General features: G+C 36.9%; 1 protein-coding gene across 1 annotated transcript in view; it reads right to left on the reverse strand.

Annotated features, from left to right (window-relative positions):
- TRIM33 (tripartite motif containing 33) overlaps positions 1–14,201 on the reverse strand; it is a 160,173-nt gene that overhangs the window by 12,212 nt on the left and 133,760 nt on the right. The window contains exons 15-18 of the mRNA XM_007462495.1: positions 6,880–7,012; positions 5,393–5,456; positions 2,733–2,892; positions 958–1,307 (exon numbers count right to left, since the gene is read on the reverse strand). Coding sequence (XP_007462557.1) covers positions 958–1,307; positions 2,733–2,892; positions 5,393–5,456; positions 6,880–7,012 — 707 coding nt within the window. The remainder of the gene's footprint in view (positions 1–957; positions 1,308–2,732; positions 2,893–5,392; positions 5,457–6,879; positions 7,013–14,201) is intronic.

Consider the following 14,201-nt stretch of genomic DNA (forward strand, 5'->3'; position numbering starts at 1 on the left):
GCAGTACGCGGGCCTCTCACTGCCGCGGCCTCTCCCGTTGCGGAGCACAGTCTCCGGACGCGCAGGCCCAGCGGCCATGGCTCACGGGCCCAGCCGCTCCGCGGCACGCGGGATCCTCCCAGACCGGGGCACGAACCCGCGTCCCCTGCATCGGCAGGCGGGCTCTCAACCACTGCGCCACCAGGGAAGCCCTCAATTAATGTTTTAATGCTTGAAATCAGACTTAGCCGCCAAGGGGGTCATATAGTCTGAGCACAATGCTCATATGTTGCCCCAATCTTTATCTTTACCGTACCATCTTCTCTTCTAAATAACGAATTCAGTAACTGTCCGTTCCAAAGTTAATGACTAAAAGACATTCCAAATAGGAAAAGTTGAGAAAGCTGAGAAATCTGCACACTGTGCTTCAGGCAGGCACTACCAACTAACAGCTTCCAGTGGTCAAGATGAAGCTATTCCTCAAAAAATTCAAGACATTAAAGGTATTTTTACAAAGTACTTGCTTTTTTTTTTCTTTAAAGTGCCTTTCAAGAGCTTTCAAACATTAGAAAAGTAAGTTTTTGGCAAGATCCAATAGAGTTGCCTCAAACTGAATACTATTCATAAATAAAGCCATTATTATAGACCCTATTAAAATTGATGGCAATAGATTAAAAAATTATCTTCAAGAGGAAATCAACTAAGTTTCTCAATACCCTAGTCTCTTGCACCTCATAATTTACAGGTTTATCTAATTTGCTTATATTAAGTATAAATTGAAGGCCAGGAAATAGTCTATTTTTTTTTTAACATTAATGCACAACTTAGATCTTGGACATTTCTTCATTCAGCTGCTAATTTCTCTAGAAGGTAATGGAGTAATAGGCAGTCATTAAGAAGGCTATCTGCCCTGAATAATTTTGTTACTTCTTTAGCTTATAAAAATAAACAACAAAAAATCAGTTATTTCACTTGTACCTTGGAAAGCTAAGAAGTGTTGGAACATGACAAGTTAGATGAAAGACCTTTGGACATTTTTCACAGCACAAGAGATCCCCTCCATTTTGGCAGACAGCACACCAATCTTCATTTGGGTCATCATCTTTGCTGCTGCCATCTCCTCCAATCCTTGCCGACCTGTGCATGAGACTTCGAACTGGGGACTTTCCATTAACAAGGCTGTTGAGCCCTGACTGTTTGCAGCTTTCATTCACATCTGCAGGTTCAGTTTTCACGTGGTTTTCCAGGCCTGCTAATGCATCCAACTCACTCTCTAGATGCAGGCTAGTTGAAAGAGGTGGTGTCAAGCTACTCTCAGGACTGCTCAGCTAAAACAAAGCAAGGACAAATTCTTGAAGAAACATTTAATCCACACTGTTCGCAAGGTGTGCGTGCATGCATGTGTGTCTCTGTGTGTTTAAAGTTTTGTCAACATGTATGTACAACATGATATACTGACATAACTTAAAATTATTTTGGAATCTACTATTATCTATTATAAAATTATTTGAAATCATATTAGTAACATAAAAGAATGAAAATAACCCCGAAGTTATTCAGGCATGTTAATGTATGATTTTAGGGAGCAGTCTCTGTAATATTGGTTCACTTGGATAATAAAGGAATTAAACTGTTAAGCACATTGACTGGGAAGTGAGCATAGGGTTATACTTTTCCTGTAGAGAGCTGACTATGATACACTATTTTTCACTCAACAATCTGTCTCATAGCTTTTTCTTCCCCTTTATATTGGCTTTTTTAACCATTTCTTTTAATTGAAGTATAGTTAATTCACAATGTTGTTAGTTACAGGTGTACATCAAATTGATTCAGTTATATATATATCTATGTGTGTATATACACACACACACAAACACACACACACTTTTTTTCAGATTCTTTTCCATTATAGCTTATTACAAGATATTGAATATAGTTCACTGTACTACACAGTAGGTCCTTATTGTCACATAGCTTTTGAAAAGCATTTTCAAATATTCTTCTGCCCACTATCATTCTACTAATATAGGAAGATTGTGACAATGTAAAATCTTTCACCACCATTTTGCACTGTTTTTTGGGGGTACTTTCCAAACCAAGTTCTGAGTGAAGAGATAACAGTACTCTCTAAATCTACACAGTTGAAATTTCTATGTGCCAACCATGTAGAAAATGAGACATAAGTGTAGGTAGGAAGAAAAAACCAAGAGCAAAATTTCTAAATAAGGAGGGACTTGGGCCTTCCTTCATTCTATACTATAAATTTTATAAAATGTTCTACCTGAGGAATTCTACAATGGTTAATAATTTATAAGCCAAAGGCAATCTTCTCATCACAAAACTCTGTGAGCATTAAACTTCTTTCATGTCAGCGGTCGTAATCCTGAGCTCACCGGTCCAGGGAAAATAGCCAAGGATTTTTGCAGCTTGAGACTCAATGTGACTATTGAAATTATTAATAAATTTAGAACAAGCTAGAACCCAATTTAGAATCATGGCAAAAATAATGACCGATTACAAACTAAAAGATGAAACGAGTCCTTAATACAAGTTAAGTCTTTTCTCATCAATTACAGTTGACACTTAGATGAAAAAATTCAGTTAGAAAAAGAGATATCTGGGTTATAGCATGTATAAAAATTCAAAAATGAATACAGGTCCACAGGACCACTAACCAGACTAATACACGCAGAGACGGAAGAATCAGTGAAGTGACCTCCTTAAATCCCTGACAGCTTCCACTGGGAACTTACCATGCAGGCACTCCTCCTGCCATCCTCTGTCTTTTCCTGTTTCACAGCTCCTGAAAAGCTACATATTTCATCTTCAGTGCCAGGTTCTTGCTTGACCTTCACTTGATCAGACTTGAAACTAAGACCTGTCTTCTCAGCAGTTCTTCCTGACGACCCACAGCTAACAAAAACAACAAATAAAGGTCACATATGTTTGACTGTATGGTGTACGTAAAAACAATTATATGAAAAGTTTGTTAAGTTATATGAAATGTTCATTAAACTGAAAACAATTTAGTAACTTTACAGCAGATAAGGATACTTCATAATGCAATTAAAAGGAGTGTATTATAAACCTGGCTTCAAATTTTTAAAAAATGTAGGTCAAACTTTCAGAAGACCTGAAAAATACATTTTATGGTCTGAGGCACTTATACTACATCATTTAAGGAATCTAGTAAACAATCATTTGTCTAGGCAATTAGTATAGTGACTGCTTCTCTCTATAATATAAGAAGTTTAAATTCTTCTCTACCCCCAAACATCTGAAGGAAACCTCAATAACACTGGTTCATGAAGTGTCCTCAAAGGAATCACTGTTTCAGCTTTTGAGTCCTTATCTGAATTAATGGGCTAAGAGGACAGGTACATGACTAATTGGTTCTATCTAGTCCAGAAAGCAAAACCACTGGCAAGAGAAGTGAATAACTAAGACTGTATTACTGTCGAAAATGAAAACCTTTTTCACTCAATTTGTACTTTTCTTTAAAACTACTGATTATTTAAAGTATAATTTAAAAGCCAAGCAAGTATATAATACAGAACCAAATGCATACACACATATATATACAAATACAAAACATTCATATATCTGAAATAAAATCTTTCTTACATTGCACTAAATTATTCAAACTAAAGAATAAAAATCAGTTGACATTTATTACATTTACCTTTAACACACACACACACACACACACACACACACACACTTTCCACACTACCATTTCTTTTTCTTAATTCTTTTTTTTTTTAAGATTTATTTATTATTTATTTATTTAATTTATTTTTGGCTTCCTTGGGTGTTAGCTGCGGTACACAGGATCTTTCGTTGTGGTGAGCGGGCTGTTCGTTGCAGTGCATGGGCTTCTCCCTAGTTGGGGCGCGCAGGCTTCAGGACACGTGGGCTCTGTAGTTTGCAGCACACACGCTCTCTAGTCGAAGCACACGAACTCAGGAGTTGCGGCAAGTGGGCTTAGTTGCCCCACGGCATGTGGGATCTTAGTTCCCTGACCAGGGATCAAACCTGCGTCCCCTGCATTATAAGGCAGATTCTTTACCACTGGACCACCAGGGAGGGAAATGCCCCACACTACCATTTCTTAGCTCTCTGTCCACCAAAAAGGCATAAGAAACCATGAACAATTCAGTAGCAGTGAGGGCCCCTAGTACCCAGAAGATTGTCTCGAAGCACCATTTCCCCACTAACATGACCAGGATTTCCTAGAGAAATTTCTGATTTCAGGCCTGAGGCAAGAAATGTACAAGATGAACCTGGAACATCAGGACAGGAAACAAGAATGCTTTCAACAACTACTGGGGTTATAGCAAAAGAACTATGAAGCCAACTTGGAAAAGTTCTGATAGGACAAATATGGAACAATTTAAGCATCAATAAAAATTATAATTTTAGAACATATAAAATATGTTTAAATATATAAGCCCATAAAGTTAATAACATTCATTGGTCACTGTTGGAGGGTGCTGGGAATCAACTCATTATTATAAAAATAGGTAAATAAAGAGAAAGAATCAATATATTCTGCCCTTCCCATAATCAAATAGCTGATGGCAGAAAATTTCTCTTTACAGAAGTATTCTAAACTAATAAACAAAGAAGGTATGATACAATAATTAAAATATCATTTTTACACTAGTAAAAAAAAAAAAAAGAAAGAGCTAAAATAAAGCAATGATCATTAATGGGTGCTATCACAAAAGAATCAACAAAAGAGACCAGACATTTTGTGACCCTGAAAGAAGTACACATCATCACAATGAAGCATTCTCCCTACCCCTTTCCCTCAAATCAAACCTGAATCTAATCAAACCTCCTGATCTAAATACCAATATAGAGAAAAAAACAGAACTTAGTGTATCTAAATGACAAGATGGGGAAATGAGGAAAACTCTGTAAGAAAAACAATACATTTCTTCAACAAATACACTGAGTTTGACCTTGACATATGGGTTGATGGCAATGTATAGCGCCTATCTGAATCTGATTCAAAGAAACAATTAAAAAAAAAGCATTTATGAGAAAAACTGGGAAATCTGAACATTAACTAGAGCTCTACTGATGTTAGAGAGTTAGCTATTAAATTTTTTTTAGGTGTGATAATGGTTCCATAGTTATAAAACTTTTAAATCCTTACCTTTAAGTGATATATACTGAAACAACCACAAGTAAAATGATAAAATGTCTGAAATTTATCTCAAAATAATTTAGAATGGGGGGAATGGGTAGGAGTATAGAAGATATAAGACGCCATAACTTGATCATTGTTGAAGATGGGTGAAAAGTATACGGGAGTTCATGATAATAGTCTACTTTTTAGAATACGTATTTGAAATTTTTCTTGATAAAAAGAAAAAATAAAGCTATTAATAATGTAAATACTCACCTGCCTCGACTACCAGTACTAGAAGTACTAGGGGGTCTCACAGGTGTGTGAGAATTGGATAAACCTGAAAAATAATAAGTCAAAATGAATAACTATGCAGGTAAGAAAATTCAGAATTCTACCTACTAATTACAGAATTCAAGTATCATTATAAGGCAATTGAGCAATTCCTGGAAATCAGCCCTTGTCTTAGTCTCTAAGTCAAGGATTTCATGTGTTATTGTCGGCAGCTATCAATCAGTTTCTCTCAGCTGAGCCCAGATACCATTCTCAGAATCCTCTCAGAGCAACACTATTCAATCAACGGAAACTACCGTATCAAGAGAAAGCTATTTGCCGTCCCACGCATTTGGTAAATATCCTACCTAGATTCCTATTAATTATTCTTCCTTTTAAAAGTCCTGGAATACTTATATTAAACCTCAAAAATAATATGATGCAAAAAATGTATTAATGATGCATCTCATGAAAAACCCACATTTAGAGCTGAACTACTCTTACTGTAGAAATAATGAGGTGGTATGTTTCAGTAAGAAACCATGAATATATCCCATAACCACTTCTGCACTGTCAATCTATTTGGAGATGCTTTAATCACTCATTCATGTAATAGCGTTAATAAAACTGGGATTTTGGAAGAGATCTATAGCTCAGGACCTGATTAGTCACATTTTAATAGTTTCCAGTAAATTTTAAGTTTTTAACTGCAAATTGAAAATTCACTTGCCCTTCCTCAATTCTTGCTTTTTAAACAAATTTTCAATTTTTCATTATTTAACAAAGTGTTTTAAACTTGGATTTAAACCAAAGAATTCTTCAAATGACAACCTGTATTGTAAAATAGAAGACATAGAAATTAAATTCATCTACAAATCCAGCAAAAAACATGAATATAACTGGGGGTTGAGGGAGGGGTACATTAGAGTTCTGAACAGTGTTCACTACAGATATATATTATTATTTCAGTTCGCTGAAGCTTGTCCACAGTATTGAAAGAAAAATAATTAGAACAATCAGGAAAAAAAATGTTACTGAAATGGTTAAGTTTATGTCTCAACTTTGCTATGGTACCCAGCTGTTTGGCCAAACACCAATCCAGATGCTGCTGCAATGGTACTTTTTAGATGTCACTGACACTTAAATCAGTAGACTCTGAGTAAAACATAATGAGGGTGGGCCTCTAATTAGTTGAAGACCTTAAGAGAAAAGACTGAGGTCCTCAGAGCAAGAAGGAATTTTGCCTTGATTCAAGACTAGCATCAATTCTTCCCTTTGTCTCCACCCTGCTAACTGCCCTGCAGGTTTCAGACTTGCCAGCCCTAACAATCAAGTGGACCAATTAATTCCTTAACCTCTGTCTCCTCTCTCTCTCTCCACACACATCCCTCTCTTATTGGTGTTATTTCTCTGGAGAACCCTAATACATATACCAAGAGATACTTTTTTAAGGTGTTAAAGAAATGAGACGGTACCTCAGTTGACTTTACCTGATGATCCTGGAGATAGGGCAGAGGGTCCTGGGGAGGGATTCATGGTGCTTGTGGGCTGTGGGGGTAGGTGACTGCCTGAGATGTATCTACTTAGTAGATTATCTAAACTACTTGAACCAGCATCTTCCAACTAAAGAAAAAGAACAAAAAGATAAATTTGCTTTGATTAAAGCAGAGGAGAAGATATTAATTTCATTAGTATAATCATTTATGCTCACAGTTTACTAATAAACAGATTACCTTATATCAAACTTGGCTTAATTGTTGCTTCCTTATGCTCCCTCGAGGACCCAAATAGTATATAGTTTATGTGAATATAGCTATAATTAATATGCTTCAATAAATGACTGGGAGCTCAAGACAAAACCCAATAACCCACTAAATCCTTTGTGTTTTACTATGAAAATACCTCTGACACACTCATAGATTTTTGCCTTTTTTCAAGGTTGATGCAGGATCCTGTTTTCAGCATCCTGCCCTTAGTATCAATATCCATGGTCCTGCCAGACTCATTCAACTAAACAGGTATCTAATCATGTCTGTACCTAACTTAAGTGCTTTGAAAAGTCTGTATACTCAACAGAAAGCCTTTAGCCTGGGATATAAGTTCCCTTATTACACACAAAAAAGCCGGCAGTCAACAGGAAAACTGAGCCCTTTTCGCACTTTATATGCAGAAGGTTAAAGCCAGAGGAGCTTGCACTGTGACTGCAAGCTGGTTCCCAATTTGAGTTATCAGCCCCTAGTTTTTAAACATCCCACCCACAATGAAGAACTGTGATGATGAAATGAGAAAATATTTATGTAAGAAATAGTAACAAACACTACTTAATTATGAAAATTACCTTAAGAAAAATATTACACTATTCCATATCAGAGATAGTTAAACTATTCTTACTTAAGTAACTGCTAATCTTCTTGCTTACTGATCTACTTTTACCCACACCTGCCTCTTTTAATCCTCTACTAGAGGCAAGATTACTTTTTAGGCAAATCTACTTCTCATTCAAAACAGAAAACTGGGGGACTTCCCGAGTGGTCCAGTGGTTAAGAATCCATCTTGCAATACAGAGGATGCCAGTTCGATACCTGGTTGGGGAACTAAGATCCCATATGGCGTGTGGCAACTAAGCCTGCTCACTGCGACTACAGAGCCCATGAGCTCTGGAGCCTGCATGCCACAACTAGAGAGCCTGCGTGCCACAACTACTGACAGTGCACTCTGGAGCCCAAGCGCCACAACTAGAGAGAAGCCCGTGAACCACAATGGAAGATCCCACGTGCCCCAACTAAGACCCAATGCAGCCAAAAATTAAATAATACGTTTTTTTAAAAAAACAAAAACAAAAACAAAACTGAACATATACATTTACTTCTCACTCTCCTCTCAAAATCACACTGATTTTCAAGGCTATAAAACAGGAAAGAATGGCATCAAAGTAGGAACTTTGAAGAAAACTATAGATACAAACAAAGGTAGGACTGGACTGATAAAATGATCAGAATAAAGCAGCTCACAACACATTACAGGCAAGGGAGGACTCTCCTAAAGTAAATAGTTTTCATCATAAATATAAGTTGACCCTATCAACAAAGTGGGTACACGAGGGAATGTACCTCAATATAATAAGGGCCATTTATGATAAGCCCACAGCTAACATCACACCTAACAGTGAAAAGCTGAAGAAGTGAAAGCTTCTCCTGTAAGATCAGGAACAAGACAAGGATGCCCACTCTCACCACTTTTATTCAACACAGTATTGGAAGTCCTAGCCAGAGAATTAGACAAGAAAAAGAAATAAAAAGCATCCAAATTGGAAAGAAAGAAATCAAACTGTCACTATTTGCAGATGACATGATATTATATATAGAAAATCCTAAAGACTCCACCAAAAAACTGTAAGAATAAATGAATTCAGTAAAGTTGCAAGACACAGAATCAATATATGAAAATATGCTGCATTTCTATATACTAATAATGAATTATCAGAAAGAGAAATTAAGAAAACAATCCCAGGAGAGTTCCCTGGTTGCCTAGTGGTTAGGATGCCAGGCTTTCACCACCAGGCCCAGGTTCAACCCCTGGTCAGGGAAATGAGATTCTGCAAGCCATGTGGTATGGCCAAATAAATAAATAAAGTGCATCATACACACACACACACACACACACACACACACAGAAAAAGAGAAAGAAAAAAAGAAAACAATCCCATTTAAAATCACATGAAAAAGCATAAACTACCCAGAAATAAATTTAACCAAGGAGGTCAAAGATATCTACACTGAAAACTGTGAAACACTGATAAAAGAAACTGAAGACACAAATAAATGTAAAGATACTCTGGGCTCATGGATTAGAAGAATTAATATTGTTAAAATGTCCATAATACCCAAAGCAATCTACAAATTCAATGCAATCCCTATCAAAATTCCAACGGCATTTTTCACAGAAATAGAACAATCCTACAATTTCTGTGGAACCACAAAAAAGGCCAAATAGCCAAAGAAATCTTGAGAAAGAAGAAAGCTGGAGGCATCGCAGGCCAGGATATCAAACTATATTACAAAGCTACAGTAATCAAAACAGTATGGTGTTGGCATAAAACCAGACATACAGATCAACAGAACAAAATAAAGAGGCCAGAAATAAACCTACACCTATATGGTCAGTTAATTTAAGACAAAGGAGCCAAGAATATACAAAGGGGAAAGGACAGTCTCTTCAATAAACAATGTTGGACAGTTGGAAAACTGGACAGCCACATGGAAAAGAATGGAATCAGACTACTATTTTATACCATACACAGAAATCAACTCAAAATGGATTAAAGAACTGAAATGTTAAGACCTGAAACCATAAAAATTCTAGAAGAAAACATAGGCAGTAAGCTCCTGGACATTGATCTTGGCAATCATCTTTTGGATCTGATTCCAAAAGCAAAAATAAACAAGTGGGATTACATCAAACTAAAGAGCTTTTGCACAGCAAAGGAAACCATCAACAAAATGAAAAGGAAACTTACTGAATGAGAGAAAATATTCACAAATCATGTATCTGATAAAGGGTTGATATCCAAAATACATAAAGAACTCATACAACTCAATAGCAAAAAATCAAACAATCGAGGGACTTCCCTGGAGTCCAGTGGTTAAGACTCCGTGCTTCCACTGCAGAGGGTGTGGATTCGACCCCTGGCTGGGGAACTAAGATCCTGCATGCTGCATAGCACAGCCAAAAAAACAAAACAAAAACCCCCAAACAATCCAATTAAAAATTGGGCAGAGGGACTTCCCTGGTGGTCCAGTGGTAGAGAATCCACCTTCCACTGCAGGGGACACAGGTTCGATCCCTGGTCGGGGAACTAAGAGCCCACATATCGCGGAGCAACTAAGCCCGCGTGACACAACCACTGAGCTCATGCACCTCAACGAGAGACCAGGCATGCTGCAAACTACAGAGCCCTCGCACTCTGGACCCTGTGCATCACAAGCACAGAGCCCACGTGCCCTGGAGCCTGCACACCACAACTAGAGAGACAAAACCCGCAAGCCACAACTAGAGAGAAGCCCACATGCTGCAACGAAGAACCTGTGCCACAACTAAAGATCCTGTGTGCCACAACTAAGACCCAACACAGCCAAAAAAGAAAAAAAAAAAATTGGGCAGAGAATCTGGATAGACATTTTTCCAAAGAAGACATAGAGATGACCAGCAGGTACATGCAAAGGTGCACAACATCACTAATCATCAGGGAAATGCAAATCAAAACCACGACAAGCTATCACCTCACCCCAGTTAGAATGGCTATTAAAAAGACAAGAGATAACAAATGTTGGTAAGGATGTAGAGAAAAAGGAACCTTGTGCACTGTAGTGGTAATGTAAATTGGTACATCCACTATGGAAAACAGTATAGAATTTTCTTAAAAAATTAAAAATAGAACTATCATATGATCCAGCAATTCCACTCCTCGGTATTTATATGAAGGGGGAAAAAAAAAGAAACAAAAACACTAATTAAAAAAAAATTTATTTATGTTTTTGGCTGCACTGCATGGCATGCAGGATCTTAGTTCCCAGACCAAAGATCGAACCCATGCCCCCTGCAGTGGAAGTACAGAGTCTTAACCATTGGACCGCCAGGGAAGTCCCCCAAAACACAAATTTGAAACATACATGCACCCCCATGTTCACTGCAACAGTATTTATAATAACAAAGTTATGGAAGCAACCTAAGTGTCCATCAACAGATGAACAGATAAAGCTACAGCTGAATGAATAAAGAATGTGTGTTATATCTATATACACAATGGAATATTAGCCATAAAAAAAAAGGAAATCTTGTCACTTGTGACAATATGGATGGACCTGAAGGCATTAAGCTAAGTGAGATAAGTCAGACAGAGAAAGACAAATACAATATGATCTCAGTTATATGTGGAATTTAAAAACAAACAAACATAGAATCAAGCTTGTAAATAGAGATAGATCTGTGGTTGCCAGAGTTGGTAGGTGGGTGAAAGGAATCGAAAGGTACAAACTTCTAGTTATAAAATAAATCATAGGGAGGTAATGTACAGCATGGTGACTATAATTAATACTCTACTGTGTATCTGAAACTTGCTAAGAGAGAAAATCTTCAAAGCCCTCATCTCATACACACAGAACTTTTACACTATGTATGGTGACTGATGTTAACTAGACTTATTGTGATAATCATTTTGCAATGTATACAAATATCAAATTACTATGTTGAACAACTGAAATTAATATATGTTACATGTCAATTATACCTCAATTTAAAAAAAGGTAAATAGGCCTTTCTCAGAAAAGCCCTTTAAAAACCTCATCTCAATGCCATAAAAGGCTAAAGGTGAGTTTGCCGTGGGCTAACTAGAGGGACGATTAAGAGATATTAGGAGTTGCGCCTGCTCAGTGGTCAGAGCTACTGGCCAAGGATTCACTTGTAAGCTGTAACTACAGGAAAATCCCTAGCTGCAACTAGAGTTAACTAGAGGATTTGTGAAGAGGGGCAGTTCCTAACATGGGCCACGGATAAAATTTGCGCTATATCTCACCTAAACATAAAGGAGGAGAGGATGATTCAAAACAGACATGAAAGTCCCAAGTTATCTACTTCTACTCCCACTCCCACTCCTTTTATACTCTCCCACCTGCGATTTGTATCTCTGGCCAGAGAGACAACCCTAAGGCTACAAGAGTGGAAAGATTAGGAAGAGGCAAACCGCCAAGTACATAAAAGGGCTTCCCTGATGCCACTACAGCACCAACATGGAAATGCTAGCTGAAGTATTTACCTCGATATTTCACCAGACATGGATGAAGAGTCACTATAAATAAAGTTAGAAGTCTAACGGGAAAAATATTAATTCACATATTCATTAAACCAATGTTTTTTAAGCAACCTTAAATAACTGCAAGGAATAGGTAAGTGTTACATAAATAATTTCTATGAATTCAAAGGAAAAAGACAATCCACAAAAAAATTCAAATAATCAATGAACCTGAGAAAAGATAACAAACCACATGAAAAAAAGAAATATAAATGAAACAACCAAACATCATTTTTACCTATCATATTGGTAAAGATGGAAGACAGCCAGTACTGGGAACACAGTACAGAAATGGGTATTCTATAACATTTAAATTTACATGTGAATATCTGAAAGACACACATCGTTTTCCCAAGACTTCATATTATCCAGTATAGTATCCAGATACATTAAGTACATATTTTCCAAATACGGAAAATTGTTTACAAAGAATTTAATACAAAGAATACTACATCTATTAATTATAATCTAATCTGAACAGATTCTAATATTCATTTAGCTACTGAAAAAGTATTTAGGTTCATCATGTATCCCCTCAAGGTCAAAATTACTACCACATATTATAACTCCACTGGAGATGGATAGTAGAGTGAAATAAAAAATAATTCAAGTTGAGAGAATTCTCTTTAAATCAACTTCTACTCTATACTGGATAGCTGTAATGATCAGTATTAAGATATAGCAACAAATACCTGAAATTGCTTTGTATTTACTTCCTGTCTGTGTTGCAATGCTACTTTTTCTGCTTCCTGTGTAACCTCCCCCAGGATTGTTTTCTTTTCACTATACCACGGAAACTACAGGATAGGAGAAAAAGTAGATGATTCTTCAAGAGATGATAGGTTTGCTTCCCTTTCTATTTCTGATTAATATGGTTAACTACTTCTTACTGTGGTTGTACTTTTGTGGTACCCACCTCTAATTGCTCTTAAAAGCAGGTGACAATAACGAGTGTTGGCAAGGATGTGGAAAAACTGAAATCCTCATACACTGACACTGTTGGTAGGAATGTAACATGGTGCACCCACTGTGGAAAAGATTTTGGCAGTTCCTCAAAAACTTAAACATACAATATGACCCTGAAATTCCACTCCTAGAAATTTACATAGAGAACTGGTAACCTACAAGTTCACGAAAGTTTACACACAAAAGTTCATAGCATTATTCCTAGTAGCCAAGAAGTGGAAACCCAAATGTCCATCAACTGATGGATGGAGGAACAAATGTGGTATATTCACAGAATGGAATATTCAGCCATAAGAAGGAATTAAGTACCGATACATGCTTCAACGTGTTTGGACCTGATAAACATTATGCTAAGATAAAGAAGCCAGACACAAAAGACCACATATTGCATCATTCCATTCATACAAAATGTCCAGAATAGGCAAATCCATAAAAACAAAGTAAATTTGCGATTTCCAAGGGCTGAGAAAGAGGGAAATGGAGAGTGGACTGCAAATGGGTGGTTTCTTTCGGGGTGATGAAAATGTTCTGGAATTAGTCAGTGGTGATAGTTGAACAATCTTGTGAATATACTAAGAACCACTGACTGAATTGTATGTACATTTTTTAAAGTTGGATTTTATGGTATGTGAATTATATCTCAGTTTTTTTAAAGCAGTCAATACTTTAATAAATCAGTAAATAAAAATAAGGTTAGGCATTATGTCTGCAAGGAAGAGAAGGTTCATAAGAGAAGGTATGGATTCTGCTCCTTCTACCCCACTTTAAAAAACTAAAGATGGGAGGGGATATATTCTGGAGCCTCTTGTCTTGATTTCAAAGTTCTTCTGGGGAAAGATGACAAGGAAAATCTAATAATGACCCATTTCCCTTATGATGCCCAGCTTTTCAAAGATGTGGAGCATCCATCCTTCCTCTATCTGCTCTCTGTGACAGTGGCCCTAGCCATGTCATGACATGAGCAACCTTTCTTTTCCCTTTGAAAGTTTCTTAAGAATT

Source organism: Lipotes vexillifer, unplaced genomic scaffold (genome assembly GCF_000442215.2).
Source record: "Lipotes vexillifer unplaced genomic scaffold, Lipotes_vexillifer_v1.1 scaffold1029, whole genome shotgun sequence".
NCBI classification, from domain to species: Eukaryota; Metazoa; Chordata; class Mammalia; order Artiodactyla; family Lipotidae; genus Lipotes; species Lipotes vexillifer.